This window comes from Penicillium chrysogenum, assembly GCF_028827035.1.
Source record: "Penicillium chrysogenum strain IBT 35668 chromosome Unknown utg000004l_segment0_segment0, whole genome shotgun sequence".
Classification (NCBI taxonomy): Eukaryota; Fungi; Ascomycota; class Eurotiomycetes; order Eurotiales; family Aspergillaceae; genus Penicillium; species Penicillium chrysogenum.
Window position 1 is genome coordinate 5847965 of NW_026622752.1, and position 18264 is coordinate 5866228.

The window sequence follows — 18264 nt, forward strand, 5'->3', positions numbered from 1 at the left end:
TAACCTTGCCAAGGATATCCGGGGACTGTCCTTCCTTATGAGGCGATTTCCCGACGTTCAACTTAATCAACTCCAGACTACGAAGGATTCCGTGCAATTTCCTCGGTATTTTAACCTGAGTATATGACTTCTCCACCATACGACAGCGGCGTAGGATTTGCGACAGATGTGACTGAAGCTACTGGGAGATCGAACACGGTGACGAGCAACGCGACCAAGCCGGAATAACGAGACGGCTCCAGGTATTGACGGCAATGAGCCAAGGCACCAGAAACAGTAGTTCATGTTATAATAGACTGCCCACTCCTAAGTTCTAGAAATAGCTCCGAAGGAAATTGAATGGCAAATTCCATGAGGTCCCATAATTATATATATTGCATCATGACTATGAGGCACAGACGAGTGCTTGAACCCAGCTTAACAGCATGTTACTTATTATGTTGGGCCTATACAATCCCAATGAAAAAGCAAAACAAAACAAAACAATTCAACGACCGCGGTGTCCCTCAATCAAATCCTTCGCAGCAACCTTTCTGCACTCCTCCATTACCCTCAATTGCCCAGCGACCACGCCTAGTCTACCAATGACTTCCTTATTCCCACGTGTAAAAGTAAAAATCACGTAGGGGATGCCGACATGATCGCTGATAAGATCTACGATGTGAACGAGATCATGAAAAGGCTGTACAATATAGTGTTGTACGGAGTGACAGAAGAGGTCTCTAAGAGAGGTGTGAAGAGGAAAGGAAGAAGAGGAGGAGTGAACTATGTACATGGGGAAAGGTCATGTGACACTAGTGAGATTCAACAATCCCAGAACTCCTTGACATACTTCTGTGTCCGGCGTAGGTTATGTCTCTACCATCGTGATTTTACCAATACGCCGGCCATACACCTTACTTCCATCATCGCCTTTTGGTTGAGGCCGTACGCCATAGGGTTCGTGGGACCCTATAGGCCTTGCTTAGTAGGATTGCGCTTAGCAATCCTATCGGTTTTAGAGATCTTAGTTCTAGGCATCTTGATAACAGACAACCCTCTAAATAAGGATAGTAGTGGAAGGTGAGTTCGTACAAGAATCGTGCATAGTTTTCATGAAAATCGTGAAAGGAATTCGGTCGAACCTAGGGGTGGTCACATGTGTATCAAGCATGGAGAAGCCTCTGCAGCAGGCTTGTTCAATTGTGGTCTTCTGTTCAACGGTGCCTGTGGGATGCCCGACAATACCTTGGTCAATTCATAGTTGCTTGTTTAGCCGTTGCGGCCAAACCATATGCATAGTGTCATTCTCGACAATGTGAGGTCACCAGTAAAAGCAGAATTCAATCGTGGAGGCGTGCAAAGCTAACGTAACAATAACCACATATAAGCAGCTGACAACAATTCTGCCGTCAGCATTGTCCGACTGTGGCGGATTCAGACCTCATCCCATCACCAACACCGCCGACTGCCCCCACAACCACAGAATTCCCACTAGTCAGCCCGTCCACAAGAATAGTCGTCTCAAACCCATTCCGCACAGCAGTTTTCTTCACCAAGCTTCCAGAATACACCTTCCAATACTCCACATCCGTTGCCCCGTTCCAGCTAACGTAAACTGCAGTCTTCCCGTTCTTCTCATCTAAACAAGCCACAACATCAGGCTTGGTAGCCGGGCGCCCAACCCAAGGGTACCTATAAGCGCGGTACGTCTGCGTGGTTTGATCGTAACCAAACCTAGCACGCATAATGATTGTCCCATTCTCATCATACTCCTCAATCTTGGGCGTCGCGCCATGCTGCTGCAAAACGTGCCCATTCCCGAGCGATTGATAGCTACCCTGTGACTCGGCGTACACAGGTTCAGTGGCATCCCACATCCGACTCTTCAAGGTGACTCGTTTTGAGCCTTGGAGCTCCACGTCCAGCACCATGCCCGTCGTTAGCGAGGTGTGGCCTGTGAAACTGGCGAGTTCATTGTTGTGCAGGCTGATTGTTACTAGTTCGTCGCTCTGGTACTTGAAGCGCGCGTCGTGCTGGTAGCAGAAGCTCGTGTCGAGCCCTAACTCGAAGTCACCACCAGTCTGGCCCTGCATCTTGTTAGTATATCAGTTTCCCAGAGATGAAGAAATGACCAATAAGCTTACATGGAGCTGCCATGTCACCGAGCCATTTGATGCAATAAAAAAGAGGCTGCACATGTACCGCGACGACACCAAGTACGAGTCGCCATATTTGGCAATCGAATTGAGATGAGGGTACCCATATGGATCAGTTTTGTTAGCGCCAGATCCATCAAGCGGAGCGCGCACATCCCTGAGTGACACCTGGTCGATGTGCTCGTAGGCACTCCAGCGGAAGAGGACCTCATTGGTTTCGATATCGATCTCATAGACGAGTGCGTCCTGAATCCATCCATCCCTGGGACCACCAATGGCACTCAGGTCCGCCTGTGTGACATTTACGGCAGTCACGAGAATGGTGCCGTTATCTGTGATCTCACTTTCGTGGATATCAATACAAGAATCGAACGTCAATGGGTCATAGATTGTCACAAAGTTCTCTGCCTTGCAGTCCAGCGTGACCCTATGGATCTCGTCGTATGAACTGTTCACGATAGTAATCCCTCCAAACCCAAAGCCACGGCTTACATCACCAGACCAGTAGGCTATGACGGGTTCGTCTTTGAGAACCTGCGGCTGTAGAGCTGAGTAATTTCCATTGGGCCCCTGCCATATAAGCTGACCGTCGTCTGAGAAAATGGCCGGGTGTCCTGTTTCTCGGATGATATCGCGGGGTGTCAGGAAGAGGTAACCTGGTTCTGTCGTGCCCATCTTGGTGACGTTCATGAACGGTGTTTGGATGGACGAGCTTTTGAACTTCTGCAGCGGCCATAGCTCTTCGTCTGCGGAGTTTGCAAAACTGAAGCAGCTCGCAAATAGGATAAGAGCTTGTGAAAACCGCCCCATGGCTGATAGACCCATCGTGATAAAAGAGGTAGACTTAGAGCGATGTGTTTGCTCGTGTAATTCTCAGATCATACTGATTCCGAACCTGGGAACGACCAAATTTATGCTCTTCGCGTCAGTATCATGTCCTTCTTCTCCGCAATGCGATAGATGTTAAACCCCGCATTATGCTCTCCAGCTTAACGTCAAGAGCGAACGCCCTCGGCAATCAAAATTCTGTCCATGCCCTCGATTATAGGATATACAACCGAGGCCCTATAGGAGAACTGAAAATTACAATCACTGGGCTAGGGTTTGGGGCTAGGGTTGGGTTGTGGGGGCTCGGCAGTGTCATCGGTAGTTTATAGATTGGGGCAATTGGGATAATAATGCACGCGCTTATCGGACCGCGGCCTATCTATTTGACTCCTATACAACGCAGACAGTTTTGAAGGATAAACTATCTTTATGATGTAGTGTGACGTAAAGGCTCGCCATTCTACCATGCTCCAGGTTAGGTTCATTCCCACCTAGTTGTAGACACAAGTAAACTTCGCTCAATTGGCTGTAGAGGGTATGGAAAGAAGCCGTCCCTGAAAGAGGACACGTACTCCTTCCCCTATATCCCTAACATATATAATCGCCTGTGATGTGCAGCCTGTGACAGGCCTACGGATCTCAAGGCTGCCCCGCTTTGTGTTGACCAGGCTGTTTGGTCGAAGGACTTGATTGAGAACGCTCAGACCGCGTATGAGAATATTGTTCCGACATTTGCGGAGAAGTCTAGCGTTGGGGATCGGATCGCAATTGCGGGTTTGAGTTTGATTCTTGCTGCTTGCGGGGGTGAGAAGGTTGGGGTAGGTATGCGACTATGTCCGGTTACGAGTGGGATTGTGAGGAATTTGGAGGAGGTGAATGCTGTTAAGCTTAGGCATTAGGTAACGCAGGGAATACGCCTAGAGCGCTAAGGGACGATTGCAAGTACTAGTAAACTCGGGCAAAGTGTGTATTGTTGTTATGATTGATTGGTTTGTACCAATTGAATCGTCATGTTAATGCAGGCACTCTAGCGGCCAAAAGAATTGAATACATGTAAATAAGCTCACTTTACCGAGGTAATGCTCAGAGTTCTATATATAGTACTATTAGTAGGATAACTACACCAGAGAAAAACTATTAATTTTTATCCAGTTTTGCTGTTATTTAGAGCGTATATTTTAACTACATTGGAGATAAGTGATATAGGTAGTATTGATGTAGGGCCCAGAGTTGTGACAGTTATATAAGAAAAACCAATATTGTACTAGTAAGACAGAGATGGAGTTGCATGTAACTAACTACATAGTTAGCTAACTAAAAATTTACGGCATCAATTTTCTCTTATCGGGTGCCTCAGGCTTATAGTCCACTAAACTACCTACTCAGTATGAAACCTATGACCTGTACTCACCCTCCTTTTAAACGCCGTATCTTCAGGTTCAAGGCAGCCTCCACATTCAGCCACCATTTGCTTATATCACCAGCTCGCTTACAGCAGACACTGTTTGGGCTACACGTGAGACGTTGGGATAAAATATGTTGAGACAGGGCCGAGGATGCTTTGTTTGTCAGGGTCAATCTAGCTATTCATGGATATTAGCTAGTTTTGTTTGTTTGTAGATAATCAATCCTTCTGTCTCTCTCTCTTCTCTCTCTTCTCTCTCTCTCTTTGTTTGCAGTCAGATTAGAACTGGTTTCACCCATAAGTCTCGTCTCCTTCTCAAAGCAATTCAAACCCTTTGAAGACTTCTCTAACCCTATGTTACAACCTGCCCCTGGACTGGTGAGTTACACACTAGGCCAAAAACACCACTATATCGGAGCGTTACGCTCAGATATTCCAGGCTCCGATATATATAGTGCGTATCATGACACCCTAGCACCTTTGACACAGATATACCACGGCAATGCGAACGATCCAACCAAGGCTGATTCAACTCGATTTTATTTTAGTGCAAACTCCCCGATGTACGCTAGGAATCAGTCGGATCCTTCATACCGGCAACTGTCATTCATTTACCGAGTACGGGGATATCCTTGAAGGCAATCCAGGAGAACTTGAGCAGATTTCTTACTGAAGATGATGTGTTACAGGATATCTTCAGTTTCGATGGGTATATCGTCGTTCAGTCATCAGTGTCTGAGCTATCAGCTACCCAATGATACGAAAGAACGTGGATGAGTATATTGCGGCACGTTCCTTGAATCTAGTTGACCTTGGAAAGACAAAAGCAGTTGCAGAGGGACCCTACTTCGCGCTTAACGGAGAGCTTCACTAGGCATGGAGACTTTATCTCGATGAGCTTGAAACTTTTACGACTGCAGTCATCACGGACGATACTTGTCAAGAGAAAGGGCATCCTATCAAATTCAGACCATCACATACAGCGGTCGCTAATGGGTCTAAGCCGGCTATTGCTGCTCCCCCTCGCCTTTATCTCCAAGAAAGCAACACTCAGCCTCTAGTCTGAATAAGAATCACAACCAAGGACAATATGCACCTGGCTGAGGCACCAACAATACTACAAGGCCGTGCTTATATTGAGCTTTACGTGAAGCAGTCTCATTAGTCAGAATACGCCGACAATCCAACCAATAATGGTGCGGTTATAGCAGGTAAGACAAAAGTGCCAGCTTTTGCTGGATCTAAAGTTTCCCCCAAACGGCGTATTGATTATTTTCCTCCTAGGGACCCTCTCGGGGATGGGTATCAGGGTCCACAAGAGAGCTCCAGTGGTGCAGTGGCGTCGGTTGCGGGATATCCTCGGGTTCATATCTCCCTATGCAAGGATAGGAAGGAATCGCACGCCTGAATGTGGGAATTGGACCTGACTGACTTTTATATAACCAAGCGACTGGAAGTCTGCGCAATTCAGCCTTATGTCACGGTACCTGGGGTCACAGCGCCACTTGGAATTCTTTACCGATGGAAATATAGTCCCCTCTGTCCAGTACGTCCACGTTTCCTAGACCTTGCATGTTTTTTTCTGTTGGGAAGTCTACATTATATATTAACGTTTTGAAGGGGATTTGACACTATTGAAATCTTGGTCAGGTCATCAACTATGATTCAGGACCTCCTATTGTCCTCAAGACCATGGGGACCCATCCAGAACAGGAAATCCTGTCCACACAACCCACTCCCACACTTGATCAACAACTAAGCGGCCTTTAGTCACCTGATATTATATACCCCACAGACTGGTGTCCATGCAATGACACCAACCAGCAGCGTTTGATGGAATAGTTTCTCGCAGCTCTAGGGAACTACATTGGGGTCAAACACGTCCCTATTTCAGTCCTTAAGCTCTGGTCCCAGGCAGCGCCTCGGTGCCTACGTGTTCAAACCCTCTCTGACTTCCAAGGTTCCTATATTATGTAAGTATCACAAAGTCCCGTCAATATCGTCCAGAAGGCTAACATTTGTATTTTCAACCACAGGCTCCTGGTGCTGTGAATGTCCTTGGTGGATACCACGCCATCGACGAATTCCGCCATGAGTGCTTTGAGTCATTCGGTAAAAGCCATATCTGATACATCGCAGAAAGAAATATGGTAAATATTCAGGAATTATTTGAGTCCGAGAATGATATGTATTAACCACGGTAGGGATGGTGGTGCGTCTGTCTCAGCAGGATATTGTCAAGAACGCATGGAGAAGATTTAAATCATGATTCGAAGAGAATGAGTGGAAGGTATGTCATAAAGACACACGAAGGATAATGATTGTGCCCCAAGGACACCCTGGAGCAAGCTATAGAGATGGCACGCCTGGAATGTTTAGTGGGAGTGGTGGCAAACGACCCTGCCCTCCAATCTTTGCTGCGTCGATGATCGGTGCTATGGTGGGTGATTGAATTGACGAAATGATAATTTATGGACGCAGCTCGTCCGGGAAATACGGTGTGTCGGTGTCCATTAGGAAATGTCGTGTAATTCAGTATTACGTCTCGTTATTTATTCTATGTTATGTTAGAGGTGCTAATATCAAATTGCGACACGACGAGAGGGCTCCTTAAAACCTAGGCTGAAACTCGAATGTAGTATTTAAATAGAGCAGTTTATTATATATGGCAGGTTATAATAATTTTCAAAAGACTTGTAGTGTTAGAAACCAGCATTTCTCTAGGTATCTTTTGTATGGTCCGCCTAGTAAAAGATACATTTGTATATGGGTGGCGGACCCTCGCTTGCGAGTGTGCGTAATTTTTGTAAATGAATTTCAGAGGGCGGTTAATTTGCAACAATTTCTAAAGTCAAAGAACGCACATATACTACTAGGGAAATATCATCTAGCGGAAAATATCATATAGCGAACCCTGCTTTCAATGACGTTTCTTTTCCAACATGGAGGCTGCATATATAGTCTGTGGGGTAGAAACACGTGCATATGATATATCACTTTCGGAACTATATGCATCAAATATTCCGAAAAATGAAGCCAGAAATAAGCAAATCTACGATCTAACAAAGCGGGGCCAAACATGTGGTTGAACATATCAGGGACCGTGCCAAGAATGTTCTAGATGTCAGTCGTTCTTGTTGGTTTCATCAAGCTACTTTGGCTGTGATGTTGTCAGAACGTAAAGCCGGATTCCATTATTACTGGAGGGAGAGGACAGGCGGTATGTATGTCGCTGTTGGAAGACGCCAAAACCCAGTCGGCTGGGCACTGATATCTCGAGCCCAACATCATCGACGAGTATGCGCCGACAACAAGACACTGCATACACTGTTCTTTATGGATGAACCCTGAAGACGTCCACCTGCAAACCTTGGGAAGCCCCTGAACGAGACCGATGCTCAACCTGTGGACCGGTGTCGCCTCCGATTTCATCAGCCCCACTCCCGACAACTTCCTAAAAAGGAAGCCCAAAGTAGAAGTCTTGGCGCGGAGATTTAGCACCTCGGAATCCATTCGCATGCACAAATCATCTTGCTTTCCTCGTGCGAAAAATTCCAGCAGCCTTCTAGAAACGGGCAATATTCATCAGATAGTCATTATACTGGGTCGGGTAGTGTGTAGTTGCTGGGGCGTCATCGCTTAGAAATAGCCACCAACTCCCGCGGCCACCACCTTGACATGGCTATAAAAATCTTTGCAACATCACACATACAATGGTGCACCACTTACTTGTACTCCGACAACGACAAAAGACACACTTCTGACCAAGTATCATGGGATCGCCAGAAGCCCCTGACCCGGGCAATAAGGCCATGCCACATGATCCGGAGCAGGCCAGAATAAACCAAGAGACTGCCGATTTGGAAAGATTGGGAAGAGAACGCCCAAAGTGCTTTCGTGGCTGTTGGTCAGAGATTTCTTTCTGTCTCTCGATTTTCATGTCCCAAATCCTTGCAGTAAGTCATCGATGATGGTCTTACACCATAAGGAAAAATCTGACATTTCGCTAGGAATACTACATCTCAGGCTCAAATGTCCTCCTTCCGACACTAGTCAAAGAGCTTGATCTGCCCGAAGCATCCGCAATATGGCCGTCTACCGCATTATCACTGGTCGTGACCTCGACCCTCCTAATCTTCGGTAGATTGACTGACATGTTCGGCGGATATATCATTTACAGCGGAGGAGCCATTTGGCTCACTGTATCCTCAATTCTATGCGGTGTCTCCCAAACATGGCTGATGTTGATCATTTGCCGAGCATTGCAGGGCTTTGCTCTGGCCGCTTTTCTTCCATCAGGAATCATGGTTCTTGGTAGCACCTACAGACCGGGACCGAGAAAGAATATCGTCTTCAGTATCTATGGCGCATGTGCAGCGCTCGGCTTCTTCGTCGGGATTTTCTTCTCCGGAGTAGCTGGTGAATATCTCACCTGGAGATGGTACTTCTTCATTGGAGCGATTCTCTCCGCCATCACGTCGGTTCTGTCACTCTTCTCCATTCCCCGGGATTATTCCGAGAAGAGACAACTGGGCGTCCGGATGGATTGGCCTGGTGCATGTCTTTCCGTTCCGGCTGCCGTGTTCATTGTTTTTGCTATTGCGGACAGTTCCTACGCGCCACAAGGATGGAAAACGCCATATATCCCTCTGTTCCTCGTTCTTGGGCTCATTCTTCTCGGGATAATGGTTTACGTGGAAGGATGGGTCGTGAAAAACCCTCTTCTGCCTGGCGACGTGTTCCGAGTGAAGTATATGCTGCCTCTGGTCATCGCTCTGCTATTTCTTTACGGCACATTGGGCATATTTCTACTCTATGCCGTTCTTTAGTGAGTCATACCCTGGAGGTCTTTTCCAGTCTGGGATTTTTACTAACAACATCTATAGCATGTCTGACATAATGGGTGCTTCGCCAATGCAAATCGTGGCGTGGGCTGTGCCTATGGGTGTCGGTGGTCTTATTCTCTCAGTCGGAGGAGGAATGATCTTCCACAAAGTCCCAGGAACGATACTTATGTTGATATCATGCCTCGGCTACGTGGGCTCTGGGTTGTTTTTCGCCGTCATCCCTCTTGGCGGAAATTACTGGGCTTTCGTATTCCCGGCGATGATATGCGGGACAGTGGGCATTGACATCAGCTTCAATCTCGCCAATGTCTTTATAACAACAAACCTTCCAAAGGCAAGGCAAGGCTTAGCTGGTGCATTGATCAACTGTACGCTGCATTTGGGGATCGCTGTCATGCTTGGTTTCGCGGATATTGTACATACCCAGACTTCTGAGTTGGGTACTAAGGACAGCTACAAGGCTGTCTTTTGGTACCAAACAGGACTCGCGATACTGGGTCTTCTAATTGTCGTTTTCTTCGTTCGAATTCGCGAGGCTAAGAGTGAGTTGACGCTTGATGAAAGAGAAGCAATGGCAGCGGAGGGAAATGAAAGGGTTGGCGAGGTCTGAGGCGTTTGATACCCCTTGTGTTTGCATTAGAAGTAATACTGGCCTTTGATAGAATCCAAGATATGACACTCCTTGTCTGTGAACTTTGCAGAAACTACAATAGGTATACCATGGGTTGTACATCGCCATTCTATTTATAGAGCAATACGCATGTGATCTCTGATTGGCCAACCAGGCCCACGATCACATGTGTCCCTGAATCGATCACGTGATATAGCTCGGTCCAAGGTCTTGGCATGCATGGCCCGGAAGCAATGCACAGTGATACTTGATGATGTTTTAGGACTCTTGTACTCCGTACAGTCGCCACCCCCGGAGCCTAGAAAGAGAGATCACAATGTCCCCTTTGGACCCTGGATGACGAGCGAAATCCATGACAATGTCGGTCACAACAATTCCGCTCGAGCCCCTCATAACGACCGCACGTGCGGAGACGAGTCACGCCGGCTCGGCCATGCGACACGCTCAACCAGACCGAATACAGCCTGACAAGAAAGGGAAGGGGATGGTGGTTGAGGATAGCAAGGCTGTGTCGCCCACGGCCTTTGCTGGGACATCATCGTTTACAGAAAAACAACCTTCGTCCGGCCTTGATTTCCTGACTGCAGAACACCCGCTTTTCCCACCGATGCGATCGTATGGGCCTCCGTCTGCGTTGCGCAGAGTCCAGTACTATATATTTATTGTCGCCTCGCTTTTTCTGTCGCTATGCTTTCTGGGTGTCATATTTGTTGGGGCCCTGGTCCACACAGCTGGAGTCGCAATTTCGGAAGCTCGTCTGCGATTGAGCGGAACCAATCCGGACACAAAAAGGGTGTTCTATACAGAGGAACAGGCGCGCAGGAAGGCAAAGGCTAAGGCCGATCGGAGATGGACTCTGCGCCAACAAAAGAGGGATATGGATGAGGAACAGGGACCAGAAGAATGCCAAGAATGCCCATCGTTGGAAGGAGGCAAGGACCCTATAGTTGGTGATGTCGCTTACTATGCTCGCCGAGTTGGTCTCGATGTGGAGACATTTCGTGTCCAGACCGAGGACGGCTTTATCATCACCCTATGGCATGTGTACAATCCCCGAGAGTATGAAGCGTTATCACTAGAAGAGCGGCGTGAGCGTGGGCCCGATGTTTTCACCAAGCCGAAAACGCCAAATCCGTCCCGTTCACAGTCTAACCGTCGGTATCCTGTTCTGTTGGTCCATGGGTTGCTGCAAAGCGCTGGTGCATTCTGTACGAACGACGAGGATAGTCTGGCATTTTACCTGTGCAAGTCCGGATATGACGTTTGGTTAGGGAATAACCGCTGTGGGTCACATCCAGAGCATGTCACTTTATCGACCAGCGACCCACGTATGTGGTCTTGGGACATTCGCCATCTCGGGACCTTGGACCTTGCAGCACTCACTTCGCGTGTGATCTACGAGACTGGCTTCGAGAAGTTAGGACTCGTGTGCCACTCCCAAGGGACCACGCAGACCTTCGTTGCTCTAGCCAAGGAACATCGTCCTGAGTTGGGTGAATACATTTCAGTCTTTTGTGCGCTTGCACCGGCTGCATATGCCGGCCCCCTTGTCAGCAGACCGTATTTCCGATTCATGAGCCTTCTCCCACCGTCGATATTCCGACTCGTCTTTGGAATCCACTCGTTCATTCCGTCCATGATGACTGCTCGGCGTCTCCTCCCGCCTAAGATATATGGAACTCTAGCATATTGGGTGTTCTCCTTCTTGTTCGACTGGTCTGACACGCGCTGGGAGCGTGACCTGCGCCATCGAATGTTTCAGTTCGCCCCTGTGTACGTCAGTGCTGAGTCGATGCGCTGGTGGTTGGGGGAGCGACAGCTTCGCGAAACATAAATGCATTTTGTCCACAGAGAACGAGCTGCTCCAGGAGACGAACGCAAACCCGCATATGCGAGACCCCGTTTCTGAGCACGGTGACAATCCCGCAGACGCATGTTTGGGAAGTCCAGCTCCGAGCCCCTGGTATGGTCCGAGAACACCTCCATTTGCATTCTGGATCGGAGGCGCCGATGCTCTTGTTGACGGTCGCCGGCTTCTGAATCGCTTCCAAAGTGGCCGTGAGCCTCACGTGAGCCTCGTTCATTCAAAGGTCATTGAAGAATATGAACATCTCGATGTCCTGTGGGCAATGGATGCGATCGACCAAGTTGGCAGGGAGGTCAACCAGGTCATTTGGACAACTATGCCTGATGAAGCACGTCAGATATGTCGTGTTCCGCGCGGACTGAACTTGGACATGGTAGACAGAGGTTAGATTTATATATCTTACTCTATAACATTCTTGGACTGAACAACATTTGAAGTTTAGAGTAACAGAGGTGTTTAGAGTAACAGAGGTGTGTTCAGATGTTTCATGCACATATAATGGTACCCGATTGCTATATGAATTTGAATCTTCCCTCTACACGGTTTCAAGTGTTAGTTGTCGTCAGCTTTTCATACTTGGATGTGTTCTGTTTATAAATTTGTAGAGCTATGCCTATGTACGAATTTGCGGCGACTGTCGCTGTGCTTATGTATACCCCTTTCGGTCAGGTACAAGCATTGGTCAGGTGACTATGTATATTCGCCTCAGGCTTTCATGTCACCAAGAATTGGGTGATGATGCATTTGCCCTTCAATCGCTATTCTCACAAATGCCAACACATTTTATCAACTTTCGCTGCCAATGGCCTTGAGGGCCATGGATAACCCAGCACAAATTTCCAGTCTATCGTTGAAGTACTTCACTTACAGCCCAAGTCAACCTAAGCTCTGGCAGGCCCACTAACCCCGCAATCCCCAGATTTGGGTGGGACCGGCCAAAACCTCCGGACTCCACCATAACATTCCACTTTTATCGGGTCATAACATCTATATGCATATGGCAAACATGGAAGCAACTAAGTCATATTTAATATATTCCAATTTGGCCTCCTCCCTGTGTGGCACTTCAGGGGAACCAACCTATGGGCGATCATCACACCCGGCTAGGCCCCTACTTGTCTGTGTCACGATGTACACGGCGGTGAGTAGTCGAGGGCACACAGGTACTTACACTGTCCTAATGTACATCCATTCGTGTACTTGGGGTCAATATGTGATGCCAAACCTGACCAATGGGGTACAGCCAAGGCTAATCAAGACTGTTTCAACAGGACAGAGAATGTGGGGAAAGGGCTAACGCGGCCTCATTGTCATCGACTCTCACCTCCTATCAGTTGGAAGGGCGGTTTTCAATGGACCTACGTGCCGAGTCTCTTCCAATGTTGGCAGTTTTGTAAATAAACGATTGTGTACCTCGGAGATAGAAATCACAATCCATGGAACAAAGCTAGCCAGCTCACTTGGCTCATCAGATCAAAATCGAGACCATTTAACCCTGGAAGCCATCAGGGACATGTATTCTGAAACTCTGTCAAGGACACCATGGTTATATGATGCATCGCGACCATTGGTTTGCCACCGAACAGGGGTGCCGTAGATGTCACCTTTCACTCAGTCCCAGGTCCTGACTGACTCCCAACCCCGCATTCAGTCAGATGATGCCAGTGTATATAAGTGCTCCTTCCATGTCCCTCCCCTGCTTGGGTACTTCTTTGCTTTTCAAGAAACTCTCCCCTCCATCGTCCATATTCCATCCACTTCCATCCATCAACCCTCATCGGATTTACACCATCAACTTGACTTCTTCATCAAAACCCTATCCAACACACTACATCGAAGATGTCGGCAGCCATGGGTCCTATTCTACAGCAACTGCAGGCCCTCCCTGCCCGGTCAAGGCAGGGTCTGAATAACCTGCGCCAGCGTATCTTCCAGCAGGGTATGATCTTCCCCCTTGTCTTCCGACCGTCTCAACCTCCTTGATCCTGATAGCAATATAACTAACACTGTCTAAAGGAGAGAGACAACCCAAGGAAGCCAACCTCCTACGCACTTCCCTAAGTGTTCACCGTCCTGTTTGGATCACTGCGGGCGGTGGTATATACACTAGCATGGCAGCTGTGTACCTCACGATGCGATATCTGAAGCGTGTTGCTCGGTAGATGGGTCAGGCAGGCACTGCTGCCTACTCGACGTCTACTCAACTCGACTTATTCTACATTCTACAACTCCCACGCATGTTTTCTACTACTCTTCACATACATACCCCTTTTATGCCAGTCGCCATGTATCTGTCGCCGGTTTCTCTGTCTGGTCGGTAGTTGTGTCCGACTGGGGGAACTATCCATGTCCTTGATTGGGCTTCTCTTTCTTTTGTTCGGTCGGTCGCTGGAATCTTCGCCATTGGATGGCAAGACAGACCTGGAGTTTTGTGATGAGGGCTACTTTACCCTAAATCGATAGTATCACAATGAACATCTTACAAATACCCCAGGGTTGGCATTATAATATATGTATCATGTATCTGGGTCCACATCTAAACTGTGTCGCTTGACTTTTACCTAGGTCCTCATGTGTGACGGTAAAAATGACATCGCCTAGCTGAATGTGCCGGCGATGACCATGAAGGTTTGAACAGTGCGTGGTAATAATGACTGAATAACACACTGTCCAGGTAGACACAAAGAAGAAGGCCAGTCTAGACCTAATCCCAGCCATGGGGCGATACACACTCTCAAATGAGAGAGGTGTAAACAGAGTGAAGGCCAGGCGTTTTTCAAACACAGTACACACACATCGGAGATCCACTGTACGAATACCCAATGTACTTTCGCACCTATAAAAGTAGGTTATGTACCAGTACAAGTAAACAAGTCACTCAAAGTAGAAAAGTAGAAGTGACAGATCCACTCAGCTGAAGAATCCACCACCAGTATCCGAGACGCTCCACTTCGCCATCGCCCAAAGAAATCAGGAGTGCGCTTAGCCCCTCCCTTTCCACCATACACGATACACGATACCTCAGGCAGATACTTTGTACACAACCTTCTGTCCTATCATACCGCTGCTATTTCTCAGGGCGTCGTCACTCTGCTGGGGTTAGCCTGTAGGATGATCTCATTGCTGATGGGTGCATGCGTTAGTTTCTATTTAGGGGCTTGGCGACCCCGCGTTTGTGTTTCGTGTGCGGAATTTCCTTATTGGGTGGTTTGACAGGGACTATGGAAATGAGTATGTGCCCATATTTGCATGTTGAGCCAGTGGGTATTTCCGAGTATGGGCCAATCATTTGAAATGTGGCATGATGGAAGCCTCGCGAAGAGGTTGTCTGAAGCCTTGGAAGTTTGGCGTCATTGAAGTCCGCCCTGTGTCTTCCCCGTTGGCGGAATGAGGATATACTTTTGACTCAGTTATCTAGATAGCTCTGGAGGGAAAAGGGGTCATCCATGCCCCTAAAAAACTTACGCGTCTGTCATGTTGAGTGAAGCTCCACGCATCTCTGCTAAACCTGTGACAATGACTTGTCGAACAAAGCCGTCGAAGTAGCCTCATTTGCTACATGCACAACCGCATGTCGAGGGAGATCTTTTGCCGCATTTCAAGCAGCGATGACATGGTTGGACGATCTATCCTCTCATGTTTGTCAATAGACACGGCCGGATTGTCGGACTGACGATAATGACCGTATTGTGCGACTTCTTCCGCGATGGCTCTATTCATATTCTATATGTCGGCGTGAATCAGTCTGTTGTACAGTGATATTCGATCTCAGTTTTAGCTCAGTTCTCACTCCCTTTATCTCAGGAGCCCCCGCCTCAAGCGCACTAATCCGCATCGCATCAGGATATATTTCCGCCAATCTTGCATTTGTCTATGTATCCTGTTATACAGCATGTATTGTGAGATCAAAAATAATATGTAAAAATACTATGAATGTGGAAATTCCAATCTTGTACTGTAGAAAGTAAATGAATGTTTTGTCGATCTTTTCCATACATGGCAAGGAGCATCTATTTATGCTTCTTTTTCGTATGCTCCCACTATGACAGATCAGAAAGACTCGGTGAGAGTGAACAACATGGACTCGGTGACAAAAGGCAGGAATAACCGAGTACATGGCCAAAAGCAGCGATAATGTAGTGAGATTATGCCCTGTATGCTGGTGACAGCAATGTCATGATCTAGCTGCATATAGCCAAGAAAACCAGGCTTCTTTTGGTAGGAGACTGGGTGCCAATCCTGCATAACAGACATCTGCAGGATACCCCACTGATTAGGGCTAGCGTTGTAAAGATGAAAATGGCCAGTATTAATGGAAATTAACTGGGATTTTCAACATATCTTAGTGTAATTTATAGTACAGATGTGCTCGAAATCAGTTTCACCACTTTACTCTCTCTGATTATTTTCTAAACTTAAAGTGGCACACCTCGCGTTACCAATGATGGTTTGCCACAAGCTGGATACTTGGGCACATTTCCATGCACCTGCAAGCTGCTACAGACAAGGAATAACATGCATGGATACCCCATGAACTGGTTACGGCCAACAGAAAAGCGAGGCTGAGCACAGCACGAGCCCAACATTACTATTCCTAGCCATTTCCTCGGGCTGCGCCCACCTTGCTTGTCTTCCTGTCTCCCTCTTCATTTTGTATAAGATGCTCACTTTTCCTCCTCACTTCTCTCTTACTTCCCATACAATCCATTGCTTCTGACAAATAATCCACCATATCATTATTATCACATTATTATCAACGCACTTTGAATCTTCGCCATGGTTATCTTTGATCTCCCCAAGGACGAAGAAATCGTGGATTTCGAGAAATTGGTTCTCGGACAAGCCTACCGTTTTACCGACCGAGCTTTCATCCGCGAGGCTCTTCAAGGCCCTAGTATCTACAACCACGACGGACAAAAGACCCTCGCATTGGTCGGCGATGCGATACTCCGCCAATCTCTCGTTGATCAAGGCCGAGAGAGGAGCGAAACTCCGGGTAAGCCCCCTCCCTTAGCAATGACTATTTTGCAAGTATGCTAAGCATAGTGTCATTGACAGGGGAGATTCAGAACGTCATCACCAAGGTGGCCTCGAATGACAACCTGTATGACCGGGGAATTGCCCTTGGACTTGACCCTTTCATCGTGAAGAACCCGGGCCAGTGGGGCATAACGGCCGGAAAGAAAACCATGGCTACCACCATGGAAGCTATAATTGGCGCAGTTTTCTATGATTCCGCCAAGAACGGCGATGACCTCAAAAGGGTTCTCACTGCCCTGGGCCTCGCCTGGCCCGAGTGATCCTGCTCTTCCCTTCAGTCGTACTTCCTTGTCATGGAGACATCAGGAAGCCTCGATGAGGGGGAAGGGGGGATCCCTTGCAAGGCTGGACCTTTTTCATTCAGCAGTGAAGTGGCCTCTGAAGTGACCTCTATGTCACAGCACTATTGAATGAGCCTTGTACACTTTGCAATGGATCCCTCTTGCCCCCTCATGGCGGCTTCCTTATGTCTCCATGGCTGGGAAGTATATCATGAAGACCACATTTCAGGCAATTTGGAGACAGAGGAGGAATGGAACTGGCGTTTCATGAGATAGTCACTTATCAATAGTGGAAATGAAAGTAAAGTAGCGGCACTGAAAATACCTCCCTCCACGGGTAGTAATTTCTTTATCTCCTAGAATATCTAAAAGTACCCAGAGCCCCAGTTGTGACCTATGGATCTCAAGCAATTGATCCTCGGTGAGAAAGTCAAAATTCAACATTCAGCCGTGCCGCAACACCGGATAGTTTCACCGGAAACCGACGACAACTCCGAGATAAACATGGTTACACCCTCTTACCCCGGGCTTACTGTAACGTCCATGGATATGCGTACATAATTGGTAAGTGTAGCTGGAAGAGGGCCTAAGTATACAGCTCTTGTCGAGACATACAGATCATGGAAACTGCTGTGCGAGGTTAGTGAGATGAGGAAAATAGAATAGCTCTCTAACGTATTTCACAAGCGAGCTGGCCACCCTAAAACACATAGTAAATGCCATAAACTACAATTTGATCTTCCAACAACGGTGCTCTATAGGGACGGGGGGGCGGGGCAAGAATCAGAAGATACGAGTCTTTGATTTACAGGCTAAGGACCGCAGTCACAAATAAATCCATTCGCCGTTTAATGAATAGGATTCTATTCGATTGTTTTATGGACCTTGGCTCTTTGAAGTATTGTAGTTGAAAACTAGATTCTTTCCAATATAAAAGGTGGCCACAAATCAGGAAAATAATTTCCCCAGCCGCAGTTTTGGAGGGTTTTTAATGCTGCAACCACCTGTGACCAGAGCTTCTAGGTATCGACCAAGCCTATAAAGACCTAATTTATGACTAGTAAGAAGACCGAGTCGGCTTGAGTCGGCGCCTGATGCGTCCGGTGACTGTTTGCGCTCTCAGGCACTGAGGGGCGCACAGCTTGCTTGAAACTGGGTGGGCACTCGGGGGCCTTTGAATGTTGGAGCACCCAGCGGGGGGCGTGGCGGCCGATAGTCCGAAGAATT

General features: G+C 47.6%; 5 protein-coding genes across 5 annotated transcripts; 4 read left to right on the plus strand and 1 right to left on the minus strand.

Moving 5' to 3' along the window:
* Positions 1–1391: 1391 nt before the first annotated feature.
* Positions 1392–2963, minus strand: N7489_008166 (arylsulfotransferase family protein; the record flags this gene model as incomplete). Its single annotated transcript, XM_056713916.1, has 2 exons — positions 1392–2069; positions 2127–2963. 2 exons carry the CDS (start codon positions 2961–2963, stop codon positions 1392–1394), a joined length of 1515 nt encoding a protein of 504 aa, XP_056567631.1.
* A 5181-nt stretch (positions 2964–8144) lies between these two features.
* N7489_008167 (putative MFS multidrug transporter) lies at positions 8145–9828 on the plus strand (the record flags this gene model as incomplete). The annotated part of the gene is made up of 3 exons (XM_056713917.1): positions 8145–8327; positions 8382–9199; positions 9258–9828. 3 exons carry the CDS (start codon positions 8145–8147, stop codon positions 9826–9828), a joined length of 1572 nt encoding a protein of 523 aa, XP_056567632.1.
* A 379-nt stretch (positions 9829–10207) lies between these two features.
* On the plus strand, positions 10208–12104 carry N7489_008168 (putative ab-hydrolase associated lipase; the record flags this gene model as incomplete). Its single annotated transcript, XM_056713918.1, has 2 exons — positions 10208–11622; positions 11669–12104. 2 exons carry the CDS (start codon positions 10208–10210, stop codon positions 12102–12104), a joined length of 1851 nt encoding a protein of 616 aa, XP_056567633.1.
* Positions 12105–13555: 1451 nt separating this feature from the next.
* On the plus strand, positions 13556–13878 carry N7489_008169 (uncharacterized protein; the record flags this gene model as incomplete). Its single annotated transcript, XM_056713919.1, has 2 exons — positions 13556–13655; positions 13733–13878. 2 exons carry the CDS (start codon positions 13556–13558, stop codon positions 13876–13878), a joined length of 246 nt encoding a protein of 81 aa, XP_056567634.1.
* Positions 13879–16492: 2614 nt separating this feature from the next.
* On the plus strand, positions 16493–17016 carry N7489_008170 (ribonuclease III domain-containing protein; the record flags this gene model as incomplete). The annotated part of the gene is made up of 2 exons (XM_056713920.1): positions 16493–16712; positions 16775–17016. 2 exons carry the CDS (start codon positions 16493–16495, stop codon positions 17014–17016), a joined length of 462 nt encoding a protein of 153 aa, XP_056567635.1.
* Positions 17017–18264: the final 1248 nt, after the last annotated feature.